At 38.0% G+C, this 17,117-nt stretch overlaps 1 protein-coding gene across 2 annotated transcripts in view; it reads left to right on the forward strand.

Annotated features, from left to right (window-relative positions):
• LOC124801454 (protein-L-isoaspartate O-methyltransferase domain-containing protein 1-like) overlaps nucleotides 1-17,117 on the forward strand; it is a 58,695-nt gene that overhangs the window by 39,611 nt on the left and 1,967 nt on the right. For both annotated transcript variants that reach the window (XM_047263075.1, XM_047263076.1), the window contains 2 exons: nucleotides 351-454; nucleotides 11,395-11,548. In XM_047263075.1, coding sequence (XP_047119031.1) covers nucleotides 351-454; nucleotides 11,395-11,548 — 258 coding nt within the window. The remainder of the gene's footprint in view (nucleotides 1-350; nucleotides 455-11,394; nucleotides 11,549-17,117) is intronic.

Here is a 17,117-nt window from a genome sequence, read left to right on the forward strand (position 1 = left end):
CTTGACCCTGTGGATCTCGAAATATTGAATTCCCTAATGATTTCTGAAGTGGAATGTCCTAAGCATCTAGCTCCAACTACCATTCTACATTCAAAATCTGTTAATTCCCATTGTGTAGCCATAATCACGTAAAAAATCTTTTCACATTAATCACCTGAGTGCAAATGACAACTTTGTCAATGCACTGCCCTTTTATACCTAGTGTATGCAATACTGCTGCCACTTGTATATGTGCATATCTCTTTCCCATGAATTTTGTCATCTCAGTGTAACTTTATAGTTCGTTTTGATATTACCACTAATATCAGTTTTGGTTATCATCATCATAGTTTCCATTGCTTTCTTTTCAGGAAACTGTCTGAATCTGGGTTCAGATGTGCGGCAGTATGACAGGGTTTACTGTGGAGCAGGATGCCCAGAAAACCATGAGAATTACATGAAAAACCTCATTAAGGTAATTTGTCTTTCCATAGCTTCAGAAGTTAAAGTTTACAGCAACTTCAGAAACTCATGGTACTAATGATGTAACATACTAAAATAATTAAGAATAGAATCACCCTTGATACATGACTGCTAAGGAAGACTATGGCTGTTTGGGATAACAAAAGTGATTATACACTATTAGGTTTATATTATCTTGTGCAGCTCTCTGTACATGGGTAAGAGCAACACGATAAGATGTAATAGGGACTGAAAAGCATATTATGGAGGTCAGATGGAGCAGTACTGCAATCCATAGTGGCACTGTGCAAGAACACTTGTACTGAACTACATCAACCTACCTGAGCTGATTGAGGAGATTCGCTTGCATGCTCTCTCCTATGACTCATTCAGAGATGTAAAGGTATCACAATATTGCTGGTGTATTTTTATCTGACCAGGTAAGCTTTCATTAAGTTTAAAATTGTGAGGTACAGAATGCTCAAAATGAAAATCATTGTAATAGTATAAGTGAAAACTCATCTAACTTTTGAGTATTTTGTTGAAAGCAGATGGATGTTACTATAAAACAGAGTAATCCACCTCAAAGAAAAATAGCATTGAATTAGGAGAAAGACCACATAAACTCACTTTCAAATCATGTCACCTTACCATGTACTTTATACTCATGTAAGTGGCCCTTTCATCAAATGTTACCTATGTAGGTGCTACGTACTCCAACTTCATTGCCGGCAAAACATAAATTACCAAGGGATTATGGCTCACTGTATATATATTGTCTTAAGCATTGCTAAGTTGTCAGTCAGATTGAATGACAGCTAATAAACTCTATACACTGGCCTCACCCAATCTCATGTTCCTTAGTGTGCTGCAGGTAACAGCAGGTATGCTGGTACGCTCTATTTTGCTGCTTGGTTCTCATAATCCTCCCTCACTGCACTAGCACTTCCGAACATCAGAAATGGGTGTCCCAAGCACATGCTTGACTCTCGCCATCTGTGTAGTGTTAATTTATGGGAGTCCTTTAACTTTTGTTTGTGTTCCTTTCTTTAGACTTCCTTCCTTCCTCACCTTTTCTGTTTCCATTCTCAATTATCATTTTTTTGTGTTCCTCTGCAAAGTTAAACTCCTTTCCTTTTATAATTTTATTTATCTTTCTCATGTTTGCCACTTCTTCTTTTTCTGAATTTAATTTCCATTTCTGCTTTATTGTTCCTTTAGGCTTAATGCTCATCTTTGACTTTCTGGCTATCAGTCTATTACTTGTTCTGGAATATGAATGTTACCTATTAAAGTCTGAATCTTTTCTATATACTGTCTCACCTGGTTCATAGTTTGAGCTACAACACCTATATGCTTATCTTTTCCATTTGGCACTTAGCATATTTCTCATAAGGATGGGATTCTAAAAATTCTGAAGTTAGGTATCACTCACGTTTCAAATGTGTATATGTCAGCTTCAATCCAATTGCTCCTCTAAAGACAGCTGGGGAGTAGACACTCCTCTTCTGTCACAAATATGAGTTTGTTTGTTTATTTATGTGTCATAGCCAACTTTATTGAATCTTATAAGTGCTGCACTACTGTCATGTACATCATCAAATCTGTTATGTATTTATACAAGATATTTGGAATAAATATTGTGTATGTAATACAGATTGACAGACATTCTGGATGAAATGTATGTGAATTTAAAATAATATAAATGTGTGTAAACAGTTACATTACACATGCATACTTCATAAACAGAAAGTAATACAGAATGTATTTTTATGGATTTTGTATGCTTTTCAGTTATTTTCAGTAGTAGAAATATTTATTTAAAAAAATGTTCTATGTCTATGGTAGAATGTGAAAATAAAGCTTTAGTGTTTGGTGCTAAGTGATAAATATCGGCATTTATTGTAATGAGTAGTTGCACATCAAGCACCTTCAGTAAGGAAGTGGGCTTGGTTGCAGCAAAAAAAGTATCCAAATGGACAGTGCAACAACACCTGGAGTACCACAGGCAAATGTAGTTTCGATTTTCCTTGTTATGGCAGCAGAGAGAGGCCCATGGACACTGATGTGCCCATCAACAGCAGTATCCTCAGGCAAATCTCAGTTTTGTTTACGGACATATCTTTGTGTGGCAGCTTTAAGGATAATGAACATTGCCATATCACATTTTTATTTATCATATGGCCATGATGATATGGGATGATCACCTCTGGTAATTTTTGACAGCAGCCGTTACGTGTGGTGGCAGTGTCCCACCTTTGAGGCCTCTGTGACATTATCTTTTAGCAAGATAGTGCCATGGTGAGCACATTGTCCAGATGTCTGATCTGTTGATAACATCTGGTCACTTCCAAACAGTGTGGGATAATGTACCTGTACGTACCAGGCAAACTCAATTCACCTCTCTGCCTACCTGGATTAGAGCTGTTTCACCAGGGGTGGCAACTATGTGTACTAAATTTTGCCCTCTGAATGCTGCAGATCATCTACAAATTTGTTTATTCTTCATACTATACTGATATGCAAAATATGTAAAATTTCATTACTTGCTATCCATTCTGGTGTTGATATTTTGATGTCCAACAATGGACAAGAGCAACAGTTTGAGGAATGAAAAGAGGCTGAAACAAGAACCATACATTGTTATGTGTTGGGACAAAGATCCACACAAATGTTATCTTAGTTTGTACAGACCATTGAATCAAGGTATAAAATCTGTACAAAAACTGTGATCTTCAGATGAACAACTCTAATTTATTGCAAATCATATCCAAAAGAGGTGAAACGTTGAATAAGGAGAACTGCTGTACGTAGCGTAAGTGATTTCACTTCTCTTCCCTCACAGTGGAAGAAGCGAAGAGAAATATTGGCTGGTTTTTTCTTATTTATTTATTTTTATGAGAGATGATGGGAAGAACTCTTTAAAAATGCTGTGATAGTTATATTGAACAACACAGATCTGGCAGACACTGGCTACATAACACACTGTCAGAGAGTTAAAATGATCGTACAAGGCTGCAAGTGAATTATTTCTTTGTCGAATCACACTGCTGTTAGACAGGAGTCATCTGAAAGGTATCGTGATTCAAGCTTGCACGTATCAGTAATGTACGACAACTATGTAGTAAAATCATAAGAGGTAGATTGCAAGGCAGCTTTGCTTCCAAATTACAGGCAAATATTCTAAGAGTACAATACAGTGTGTATCAAAAAAGTGTCATCTGACTTGGCATTTCTATATTTCTGAAACTAATAAACATATACAATGAATTTTGTTTTTTGATGGATGTGAAACTCCAAAAGTTTTTCATAGGTGTTCAGTATGCCCCCCTTGAGGTGCACAGCACAGTTCAGTGTGGTATTCAAATTGTTCCCACACTGCAGCAAGCATGTCTTGAGTTACAGCTTCCACAGCTGTGTTATGTGATGTCTCAGTTCATTCAATACTGTTGGTAATGGAGGCACATAAACAGAGCCTTTTATAAATCCCCAAAAGAAATAATTACATATAGTCAGGTCCAGTGACCTCGGAGGCCAGTAATGTACGGCTGAATCATTTGATCCAGTGCAACCGATCCATCTCTCAGTAATTCTTTGATTTAAAAATTCCCACACTTCCAGATGCCAGTGTGGCGGTGCAACCATCCTGTCGGTAAATGAAGTCATTTGATTCATGCTCCAACTGCGGGGAAAGAAAGTTCTTAAGCATATCGAGATATGTGCTTCCTGTAACAATGTTCTTGGAAAAGAAAAGTGGGCCGTACACATTTTCCTGTGAAACTGCACAAAACAGATTAAATTTTGGAGAGTCCCTCTAATGTTGAACAGCTTCATGTGGTTGTCCCGTGCCCCTTTTCTCGCACTGACATTTCAGCTTTCTATTTAAATGGAATGTTGTTTCTATTCAAATGGAATGTTGCCTAATCACTAAACACAAAGCGTGGAAGAAAACTGTCATCCCCCATCTTGCCAAGAACAAAATTTCGTAACACCAAATGTTGTTGTTTTCGTGAACAGCTTGCAGTATAGCTGAATTTTGTATGTAAACATCGACACAAGACGTACCAGATGGATATCAGGGACATGTTGAGCTGCACGGTGAATGGATTTCTGCTGTCTCCATGTGAAACTATGGCAGATGCGTTCAGCATCTGTGTCAATCAGTGATGGCCCAGCAATTTGCCTTGACACAAAAAACATGTTTCTTAAAATTGTTCATGCCATCGTCTAATGCTTTGTGCTGTAGGAGGAGCTACACTATACCTAGTATGAAAGCCATGCTGAACAGTTTACTGATCCACACTGTGCAAAACATAGAACACAAAAGACTTCCTGTTGTCCCGACACCATTTTTAGTAGAACTGAAGTGGTCGCACACTGCTGCTACTTAGCGGGAACCATGTAAAACTCGAGTGTTTGCTCTTTCCAATAGTGTGTTGTTCATGCACATATTTCAAATAAAATAATAGTTATGATTTTTTTAAATCGGTGATTCTTTTTGATACATCCTTTATATAGGAATTTTTAGATTGAAAAAAATATGTCATAAATGTTTTGCATTCAATATTATAAGAGTAGTAGGAGGAGAAGGAGAAGCTGTTGACATAATATGAGGTGATAGTCATTTACAAAGAAGAGACCTGGCTTCAAAGAAGCACAGTGAAGGAAAAATGCAAGCAAATCACAATTTAAGCGTTTTGCCAGTAAATTCCAATCTATTAGCTGTGTTGAACACTCCAAAGGACCTGTTGATCCACCTGAGCAAATGACAGTGTATAATTTGACCACATACTAAATCAAGACAGCAGTTACGGCATTTGTTACATGTGGGATGACTTACAGACGTAAAACATGGCCAGTGGCAATTGATGAAATGTGTGGATCAGTAAAAGATCTCTAACTTTGTTTCTATGTGTATTCTGCTGTGCAAGAACCATCCAAACTTGTAGTCTACTTATCATACATTATTTGAAGTAGCACAGAAATGGAGTTCAACTCCATCCATTGCAGGAGAAAGAGGAAAAGTATGTGCTAGTGTACCATCCTGAAATATGGACACAAATCGTCTGAGGTTTCATGAAGAATATTCATTCTTTCATTATCACCATTGTTCTGTGTGGCAGTTTTCACAACTTTAAATGTGACAAGAAAGATGTCCACAAAATTCAGTGCACTGTGTTTGTTCAATCCACTGTAGTCTCGACCTTTGATACATGTTTGCTCCCACCTTCATATTACAACTCCAAAATTTAAAGATTTTTTGAGAGTTGTGAGAAACAGAAGCTTCCGAGGGAATTCCATGAACGTTATGCGATTCGTTGAGTGATGAAACTGTGAGTAATGCATTGCCTAAACGAAACTGTAAATAGTACTCTTATGCAAATTAAAGGGCTGCGCAAATTTTTTGGTGAGAGTTTGATTGTTGACTAAATCATTTGTTTGTTGTAACCCTTAATTTTTCACACTGTAAAAGTTATTTTTGAAGCAATAAAATTGAAATTAGCAGCTAGTATGTGTTATTAATTTTTAGTGCCTATGTGAAAATCCAATAACTCTTCTTCATGCTATAATAAAGAATCTTTGAAACCCCTCAAAGTGAGCAAATAGCTTTATGAATCTCATAAGTTAGTATTTGTAGTTTCCTAACAATAAGTCAGCTGTAAAACAATTCCTTCAACTCCCATTGTTGATGTCTATTGTGCTGTGAACAATTGCCATGTGTGTTTCAAAACTAGTGAAATGCACATCCATTTTTTGACATAATACTGTTGTGTGGACCAAAATTAATACTAAATCTTGTTACATTTTGTTATTAGCAATGATTGGGTTTTTATTTCCCATTGTTATCACAGTGAATAGATGATGAGGGGATAGGATGCACCTACCAAATGCACAAAATAACTTTGCACCTTTTGGGGATGCTGGAAATGTAAGCCTCCCAATCACCTCTTAGTACATTTAATACTATGGGGAGGGGAGAGGTGTGGGGGAAACAAGTCTTTACCCTCTCCTCACAGGGCATGCAGCACACAACAATTATATATAGCTATAGCATACTGCATTTGTATTACTAAATGGCTATCCCAGAACTCGTGGCACTGTACCCAGACCCATTTGCAGTTGCCTATTTAATGGCTTCTAGGGGCAACAAAAATTTTGTTTCCAATATTTCGTGCAGTTATTGACCAAATTTAAGAATTTGGTACGATCTTATGTTAAAAGTTTAACACAATAAGACAAGTATTGCGGTTATAAACTGTGTCTTTGTCTTGAGATAAAAAACTGGTAGCATGCAAATACCTTGACTATATTCATCCAGTATTTGAGAATGAGAAGACTTAGTGACTTCCAGTGAACTTCATATGTAATTTCAAAACTTTTTCTCATTGCCGCCACCACCACAAAACGATGAAAGGAAAAAGTTTATTGCTTACTACATCCGCCATTCATTCAATAAAACTGCAGCATCAACATGACATTTTAATTTATTATATCTCCATGTAAACATTGCAAACCACTGTGAGGTGTATGACAGTGTGTATGTCCCATTGTACCAGTTATTAGGACTTTTTCCTATCCCAGTCACGTATGGAGCAGGAGAAGAATGACTGCTTTAATGCCTCCATGCATGCTGGAAGTAATTCTGATCTTGTCATCACGATCCCTATGGGAATGATATGTAGGGAATTGTAGTATATTTCAAGAGTCATCTTTCAAAGCTGGTTCCCGAAACCTTGTAAGTAGTCTTTCTCAGAATATTTAAGTCTGTTTCAAGACTGAGCCAGTTCAGTTTTTTCAGCATCTCTGACACACCCCCAGGGGTCATACAAACCTGTGACCATTTCTGCTGCACTTCTCTGTATGCATTCAATATCCCCTGTATGTCCTAGCTGATGTGGGTCCCACAACCTTGAGCAGTATTGAAGGAGTGGCACATAAGTGATTTGTAAGCAGTCTCATTTGTAGACCACTTACACTTCACCATTATTCTGCCAAGAAATTGAAGTCCACCACCTGCTTTGCCTATGACAGAGCCTATGTGATCGTTCTATTTCATATCGGTACAAAGTGTTACACCCAGGTATTTGTATTAGTTGACAGATTTCAGCTGTGCCTCACTGGTACTACCATAATAGAATACTACATTCTACTTTTTTTAAAAAAAATCTGGCTGAATGTTCATGCAGCTTGTTTCAGACAGATCTTCATTATAGATAACTGCATCATCTGCAAAAAGTCAGAGGTTACTATTAATATTGTCCGCAAGTTCGTCAATATACAACATGAACAGCAAGAATCTCAACATACTTCTCTGGGGCAAACTCAAGTTTACCTCTACACACGTCAGTGATTCTCTATCCAAGATAACTTGTTGTGTCCTCCCTTCCAGAAAACCCTCAATCCAGCCACAAGTTTTGCTTGATACCCCATACAGTTGTAGTTTTGATAATAATGATAGATGTGGTACTGAGTCAAATGCTTTTTGGAAATTGAGAAATACTGCATCTACTTGACTGGCTTGATCCAAAGCTTTCAGTATGCTATGTGTGAAAAGTCAGAGCTGAGTTTTCGGAATCCATGCTTTAAGGCTTGGAGAAGGTCATAGGACAAGGTCATTCTATTCGAGATACGTCATTATGTTCGAGCTCAGAATATGTTCTAAGCTTCTACACCAAATCAGTGTCATGGATGCTGGGCTGTAGTTTTGGGAATCACTTCTGTTATCCTTCTTGTAGATGAGTGTGACCTGTACATTCTTTCAATTACTGGGCATGGTTTTTTGTTTAGGGATCAGCAATAGATTATAGTGAAAGAGGGTCCAACTCTGCTGCAAATTCATTATAAAATCTGACAGGGATTCCATCAGACCCTGGAGTTTTCTGCAGTTTTAATGATTTCAGCTGTTTCTCAATGCCACTCATTCTAATACTTATTTCAGGCATCATTTCAGTAGAATGAGGATTAAATTAGGACAGTTTTCTGTGTTTTCCTTTGTAAAAGAACATTTGAAAATGAAGTTAAGTGTTTATGCTTTTGCTTAGCCAATGTCAATTTCAGTTCCTATTTCATCCATGAGTGTGACTGGACACTATCTTTGGTGGTGCCACTAACAACCTTTACATATAACCAGTACTTCATTATATTTTTTGAAAGATTGTTTGATAGTATTTTGCTAAGATAGTCATTGAAGGCTTTTCTCTCATGATAGCAAAACACTTTTCACTCGGTACCTGTGCTTTGTTTTATACCTATTATGCAGTAATCTCGGTTTCTTGAGAAGTTTCTTTACAGTGACTGTATACCATGGTGCCCCCCGCCCCCCCCCCCCCCCAAAAAAAAAAAATCATGAACTGTTCTGCTGGATACTTTTTTTTTCTAACTTGAGGCATAATTCCCATACATGCCTCTGTTCTGTTCTAAAAGTTTGTTTCCTCATTGAGATATGACACCACTGCTTTTTTTCTCTAATTTACGTATAATTATTTTGGCATTTTTAGTGGCCCTTTGTACTTCGATAATCATTGTTGCTAAACTGCCTCATGGTCATTGATAGCTATTTCAATGTGGACATCCTCTAAGAGGTCAGGTCTGTTTGTTGCCATTAGATCTGATATAATTCCGTAACGAGTGGGATTGTGAACTATCTGTTCTAAGTAGTTTTCAGAGAGAGCAATTAGTAATGTTTCACAGAATGTCTTGTTGCACACATCTCTAACAAATCTGCAGTTTTTGCAAGTGAGTGGTGGGTGATTGAAGTCTCCACTAGTGATCACTGTATGATTGGAGAACTTGCATACAAACAAACTGAGGTGTTTTCTAAAGTTTTCAGTTATATCAGGAGTTGAGTTTTATGATCCATAGAAGGATCCAACTACAATTTTATCCCCACCCCTCATACTGAGTCTTGCCCAAACAGTCTCACAAGTAGCTTCAACTTCTATCTTGATGGAGATGAGTTTCTTGTTTACTAGGACAAATATACCACTTTCATTTCTCATTAGCCTATACTTTCAATAAATGCTTAAATTTTCCCTAAAATTGTCACTGCTATCAACTTAAGAATTTAACCGGATTTATGTACCTACCTAGTTGCATGTGGGCTCCACTACTTTTTAGCAGCATTTCAAACTGTGGCACTTTGTGTGAATGCTTTGGTGGTTAACTACTGGGATTTTAATACTCTTGCCTCAGGGGGGTACTCCTTTGTGTCTTTGGCACAAATCTAGGAAGTCACAGCATAGTTTGTCACAGAATCTTCGATGTTTCTGGTTCAGTCCTTCCACTTGACTCATAACAAGGTGGTCATGGTCAGTCCTGGGGACAATGCTATAAATTGTGAGCTTTACTTCTTTACTACTAACTCTATTATTCACAACACAGTTTGCAGGCAGTATTCATATATACCACTGAATGTACCTGCAGAATTATATCATTGTATGGCACATAACTCAGGAGACATGAAGTCATAAACATTTATGGGTGAAAAATTAGCATTCATTTGAAATGACCTGCAGTAAAACTTCATCACTCATGATATCTACATTTATTACTTGTTTACTACTAACTCTGTTGGTGACGTACTGTGCAGACAGTATCTACAGGGTGACAATTATTGAGCTATACAGAAAAAATGTAAATTACTTACAAACTACAGTGTGCACACAATTTATTCAACATGTAAATGTCACTACAGATATTCGGATTTAGGTTATGACATGTTCGATGCGCCTTCCATCATTGGCAATGATGGGGTGCAAACAAATAGCGAAATTCTGCATGACCCACTGTAGTGTTGGAACATCGATGCTGTTGATAACTTCCTGAATGGCTGTTTTCAGCTCAGCAATGGTTTTGGGGTTATTGATGTACACCTTGTCTTTAATATAAACCCACAACAATGAGTTGCACGTGTTCAGATCCAGAGAGTATGGTGGCCAATCAAGGCCCATGCCAGAGGCCTCTGGGTACCTCAGAGCCAGAATGTGGTCCCCAGAGTGCTCCTCCAGGACATCAAACACTTGCCTGATTCAATGGGGTTGAGCACCGTCTTGCATGAACCACATCTCGTCGAAATCAGGGTCACTTTGATAAGAGGGATGAAATCGTCTACCAAAACCTTCATGTACCATTCATTAGTCACTGTGCCATCACGGAATCTTGCACTGAGTATTTCATGACTTGCCACTGCACACCACATAGTCACCTGTTGAGGGTGAAGAGGCTAATCAATCATGAAATGCAGATTCTCAGTCCCCCAAATGTGCCAATTCGGATTATTGACGAACCCATCCAAATGAAAAATGACTGACAAAAGTAAGGCACATGTGCATGCACATACTAGTTCCTATCATGGCCCGCAAGCAACAGTGCAGTTTGAATGTCTTAAAGCAAACTATTTAGAGGTTATGATTATTTTTATTTAATGTAGTTCAATAATTGACACCCTCTACATGTATCAGAGAATTTACGTGCAAAATTATATCATTGTACTATTCTTAATTGAGGAGATATGACATCATAAACATTAAGCTAAACTAACTTTTGTTTGACATTTCACACAAATTACCCAGTTTATATTCATCCAGTGCTTCATAATGAGAACACTTAGTGACTTGTAACGAACTTTATAAACATAATTTCAAACTTTTTTAAGCTTTTTCTCACTTACATGCTTAAAGCAAATATAATGCAGAAATCATTTGTAATCAGACATTTGAAGTTGTTTTATACATGGGGGTTTGAATCCTTAAGGAACTGGATATTTGCTGGTTGTTTCCTAAGTTTAGAATGGGCAGTAGTAATTCGTACCAACCTGAAGTCGTCCAACTTACACCTATTCCTCTGCTCTCCTCTTTATTATAATCAAAATTGTATTTTCTTTCTCAGTGTTGCCTGTATTGTAGTTATAAGGAAAATGTTGGCCAAACAATTTTTTTTTTGTGATGTTTGCAGGTTGGAGGCATACTAGTAATGCCATTGAATGAGCAGCTTCTCCAGATTTCTCGCACTTCAGACACAACTTGGGATGTGAAATCAGTACTTCCTGTGTCATTTGCATCACTTTTGGTACCTGACCAAAAAGGGTTCAACCACCAAGTAACTCTACGTAAGTAGAATTTTGTAGAGGGAGGCATATTCTTGCAGTAATTGGGCAATATAGCTATGTAATTGTTTAAGCATTTCTGATGCTGTTTCCTTTATGATTAGAAAATGGTGTATCTGTGTATACCTCCAGTTTATTTTATATTCCTTTCTGTAAAAGATGTGAAGGTGTAGTGTAATGTCCCTGCAATCTTCTTTGATAATTTCTTCAATAAGTACACTGCTGGTTTCTTTTTCCCTGCAGCCACGCGTCCCCACTCCCTACTCATCATTAAAGGAACTCTTGAACCCATAAGGTTCCATCATTCTTCCACTTAATGGTATCCTGCATATCAGTTTTACTCTGAGGATGAATGTATTGTCATTTAGCTACATAATGTATAATAGATCCTATGATCACTTTGTTTCTGTGAAGCTGTGTCTATGACTACTTGTTATCATTCATATGGATTACATTTTTAAAAATTAATAACATTTTTCTTACTGGATGACAGTGCAGAAAATTACTAAAACTCTATGAATTAATATTTAAGTACAGTACTGCTGTCCTCAGACTGAAAGTTTATCTTGTGCTTTACTAGACTCATTTTTATTGGAGATAGTATGTGCTTGTTTTTCTCTAACCTTTATCTAGCTCTTTCCCAGCTATTTGTGTCTCTTAATGCCTCATGCCTTTGTCTCTGCACATACGAGGTGCGACAATAAAGTAGTGAGACCGATTTTCTTTGCAAGATGTGGTAACCCTCCAGGCTTCCGTAGGCACAATATCTTTGACCTTGGTCTGTAAGCTGCTTCTAGTCCAAGCTGCACATTGATGCAACTGCTCAGTTGTGAGTTGTGCTGTAATAAGTTAACACGTGTTTGTGTCTCTCGTCACGGAAATGGAACCGCATAGTATTGCGCAACGGTATGCCGTTTCTTTTTATGTTAAATTGGGTGAAAACGCTACAACAACTTACGGTAAGTTTCAGAAGGCTTTTGGAGAGGAGGTTATGTCAAGAGCTAAAGTTTTTCGTTGGCATAAAATGTTTAGTGAAGGCAGAACGAATGTTGAAGATGAAGACTGCAGTGGACGACCATCAACATCACGGACGGATGTCAACTTGGCCAGGGTGCTTGAACTCATATGATCTGATCGACGATTATCCATGAAAATGATTGCAGAACTGCTGAACATCAATCAAGAAATGGTTCGTCTTATAATAACTGCAGATCTTGCTATGAAAAAGATTTGTACAAAAATAGACCCCAAAAATCTCACACCACAACAGCGAGAAACACAGAAAAATGTGGCAGCCAATCTGTTAGAGTAAACAGAAATCAATCCAGAATTGTTGAGCCGTCTTATCACTGGTGATGAAAGTTCGTTTTTTCAGTACGATCCAGAGACAATACGCCAACGTTCGCAATGGTGCTCAAAAAGTTCGCATGTCGAAGTCAAAAGTGACATGCATGCTTGTGTACTTCTTTGATACCAAGGGAATTATTCGTAAAGAGTGGGTGCCTCCTGGACAAACAGTTAACCAATATTACTACAAAGAAATTTTAGAAAGACTTCGTAAAAAAGTTCTTCATGTCCATACCAACATTGCTGATAATTGGATTCTGCTTCACAATAATGCGCCATCCCATACTGCTCTGTCAGTACAACAGTTTTTAACCTCAAAACAAATTTCAGTACTACCACAGCCACCTTATGCACCAGATATCGCTCCGTGCAACTTTTTTCTATTTCCAAGAGTCAAAACGGCAGTCAAGGGACACTGTTTTCAAACAACACAAGATGTCCAAAAAGCAGTGGCGAGGGTCTTGGAGAATATTACAGAAGATAAGTTCCAAAAATGTTATCATCAACGGCAGAAGCGCTGGGAAAAGTGTGTGCAATCAGAAGGGGACTATTTTGAAGGAGACAACACTAAACTTGACTAAAATGATAAGAAACATTTTTTTTTTTTTTTTTTTTTTTTTTTTTTTTTTTTTTTTTTTTTTTTTTTTTTTTCCGCATCAGTCTCATTAATTTGTCGCACCTCGTATGTGTGTGTTTTAGGAGGTGGGAAGTGGGCTTAGGATGAATATTGTCTGGAATCCAAGCCTCTCTATTGCTGCAAGTCATCTCTGTTCTCAGAGTAGTGTTCCTCTTTAGTGAATGATGTATCCTCTAATCTCTCCTGTCAAAGATTCCCACCCATTTACCATCTGGATTCTTACTCATCACTTTTGATGCCACTTCTCTGTACATCAATATCCACCATGTCCGTGACCTTATTGCTGTCAAACGTCACCTCTCCCAACCTTCTTTGATTCCCAACACACTCAGTCATTCTTTAGACATTCAGTTAATTACATCCTTACACATAATGACTTCTCCTTTGAGGAGAAGACTTGTAAACAAATCCTCAGCAAGTCCAATGAGCACTCACACAGCACCCTCCTATGCTAATCTATTTATGGGTCTTCTGGAGGATATCTTCCTAGGTTTTCAAAATGCCAAAATCCTTGTTCAGTTCAGGTTTGTTGATGATGTCTTCATGATCTTGATTCTGGGTCGTAATACCCTATCCTGGTTCTTCCACCGCTTCTCTCAAATTTTCTGCACATTGTCATGTTCATCCCAATGTACCACCTTTCTGTCTGTTGATGAGCATCTCTCTAATGGCTTCTTCATACTTATGCCTATATCAAGCCCACCAACAATCAATAGCACATGCATTTTGACAGCAGCTATCTCTTCCACACTAGAAAATCACTCTCATACAGTCTGGCCACCCTTAGACAGTGCATCTTCAGTGAAAAGAATTCCATTCCTCAGTATACTGTAGATCTCATCAACGCCATCATACAGACACTATCCCAAAAACAAAGTTCACAAATGGATTTGCAGTGCCACAGCCTCGCACACCCTACCATCCCCAAGAACTGACTGCAAAACAGAACACACTCATCACTTTATATCATCCCAGACAACAACTGACCCAAATCCTCACTAGGACTTCAACTATCTATTATCATACCTGGAAATGAAGAACATCTTACCCACATCTTTATCACCCCTCCTCGCAAGGTATTCCACCACCCACCCACCCAACCCACACAATATCTTGGTCCATGCCTATGTCTCATCCTCTCCCAAACTCGTGGCACTTCGTTAAAACGTCTGTGGAAGATCCAGGTACAAGACTTTTAACTGATTCACCACCAAACACATCCTACTTTGGTGCCATCACAGGCTTATCCTATTCCATGAGAGCCACCTGTGGAAACAGCCATTTCATATAACAGCCCTGCTGCAATTACTGCACAGCATTTCACCTGGCCATGACTCCCCAACCAACTGTCCACCTAAATGAATGGCCACTGCCAAAATATGGCAAAGAGCAGAGTTGACTGCCAGTGGCAGACGACACTGCTGAGCACAACATGCACGATTTTGATGGCTTCTTTACAATCCGTGCTATCTGGATTATTCCCCCAGCCCACAGCTTCAGAGAAACAAAGTGATCATAGGATCTATTATACATTCTGCAGTTGTATGGCATACATTTGTCCTGAGAATAGATGGGTGTTATCCTTGCAACATAGCCTTTGTTCCCGTAATCCTTCTGGCATCTACCTTTGCTAACCCCTTGCACCCTTACCCTCTTTCATCATTGTCTCTGCTTCCTCTGCTCTGTCATTATCTCCAAATATACTCCCACTCATCATTATCATTATACGCTGCACAAACTCGCCATTTCAGAAGCACATGTCACATTCCCATCCCATGCATCTGCTGCCCCCCTCTCTCTCTCTCTCTCTCTCTCTCTCTCTCTCCCTCTCTCTCTCTCTCTCTCTCCTGCATTCCTATCTTGTACACTTGCTGCCTCCGTCCAAGCCATCAGTAACCCTTCGACAACCCTCCCTCCCACTCTCCTTAGTTATTTTCATTGTGACAGAAATTTCCATAGCATATTTGCATATTTATTCTCATATTAGGTTTCCAAAGGATTATATTTCAAGTTGTCAGTAGTGGCAATATAATGGCTTAGGTTAGCTTTCATAGAATCCCTGTAGCCATGTCACTAATTTGCCCATAGAATTTGTTGTCCCATTTAGTAAGTTCATGTGAGACAATATTTATCTAGATCTACCATATCCATTGTGTAAATACTTTCCAACTCTGACATCACCTCATTAAGAGGAACCACTGTCTGCAAGACATGGTAGTGCACACCATTTCTTGCAGACAGTGGATGGGGAAGCAGGTGGGGCATAGAGGAGGGGTATAATTTTCTGTTTTTGTTTCCTGTGCAAGATGTGGTCAAACTCCATATAATCATCTCTGTTGTTCATTACTTCGCACACTGTGTCTTCCTACATATTCCCATTTTCCTGTATTCTTTAAGCTATTTTGTTTTGTTGAAGTTGTCTTTGTATTCCATATAGACTGTAGTTTCAATAGTTAAGGCTTTCTTTTAACTGGTACTTGTATTACTATCCATGTTTAACACCCCTTGTAGCAGTCTTATCAAATATTGTTCATGTCTAGTACTAATTTTATTTTATTTTATTAGTTTTGTTTATTAATATAAACTATTATGTAGATGTGTTACTTCTCTTCCAATGTCATTTGCAAACATTGTGATAATACTCAGTAAATGTCTGAAGATGGCCTTGTAAGCAAAAAACAGGTTAACACAATAAAAGTAATATTGTTGAACAAAAGCAAACTGGTGCTTTTCATTTATTATAATGTTGTTCTACCAATAACCGACGGAAGATTCTGTTAACATAATTGTGTCAACATATTTATATCTTCTTACAAGGCGGTAGGGATTAATTTACCAACTTGATGAGCTCTCTGTGTTAGCAATCAGATGAATGTGGTAGAGCTTTCATTAAGTGTCCAATACAAATTATTATGGTGCAAATTAGTTTTTGTACATGATTAATTAGCTGTATTTTCTGTAGTTCATATTTTTGGTTACTCCAAGCTAATCCAACTCTGTTATAACTGCAACATTCAGAACAAAGACCAGATTTTAAGTCATACATTGTCTGTGGTTGGATCTGATTTAGTGAAGTTTGGTAAGAAAGAAATGAATTGAGAGTTGTATTAACGAAGTCTGTGAGCTATAAAATAGTCTTGGATTATTTTAGCAGAGGTATTGATATTACAAGCCCTGCCCTTCTCTCTCTCTCTCTCTCTCTCTCTCTCTCTCTCTCTCTCTCCCTCTCCCCCCCCCCCCCCCCCCCCACACACACACACACACACACACACACACACACACACACACACACATGTATCCAAAATCTCATCAGGTAATGAATTGTGTGCCAGTCTAGCTATAATTTGGCAATTGGAAAGTCTTGGACAGGATGACACAAGAACAAAATTTTAATCATTTTCATAATTTCAGCCATAACTGTAGAATATTTCAACATTTATGAAGAACACGAGAGCTTTATGTAGTTTTTAAGTACATTTGAAATTGGCCGAAAATGTAATCCATTATTTTGATTCCTTCTTGCTTACTGTGAACCGTTTACTTGTTCTTACATTTTGTAATATGCATAACCAGATGCCACCTGTTGTC

Source organism: Schistocerca piceifrons, chromosome 1, assembly GCF_021461385.2.
Source record: "Schistocerca piceifrons isolate TAMUIC-IGC-003096 chromosome 1, iqSchPice1.1, whole genome shotgun sequence".
Lineage (NCBI taxonomy): Eukaryota > Metazoa > Arthropoda > Insecta > Orthoptera > Acrididae > Schistocerca > Schistocerca piceifrons.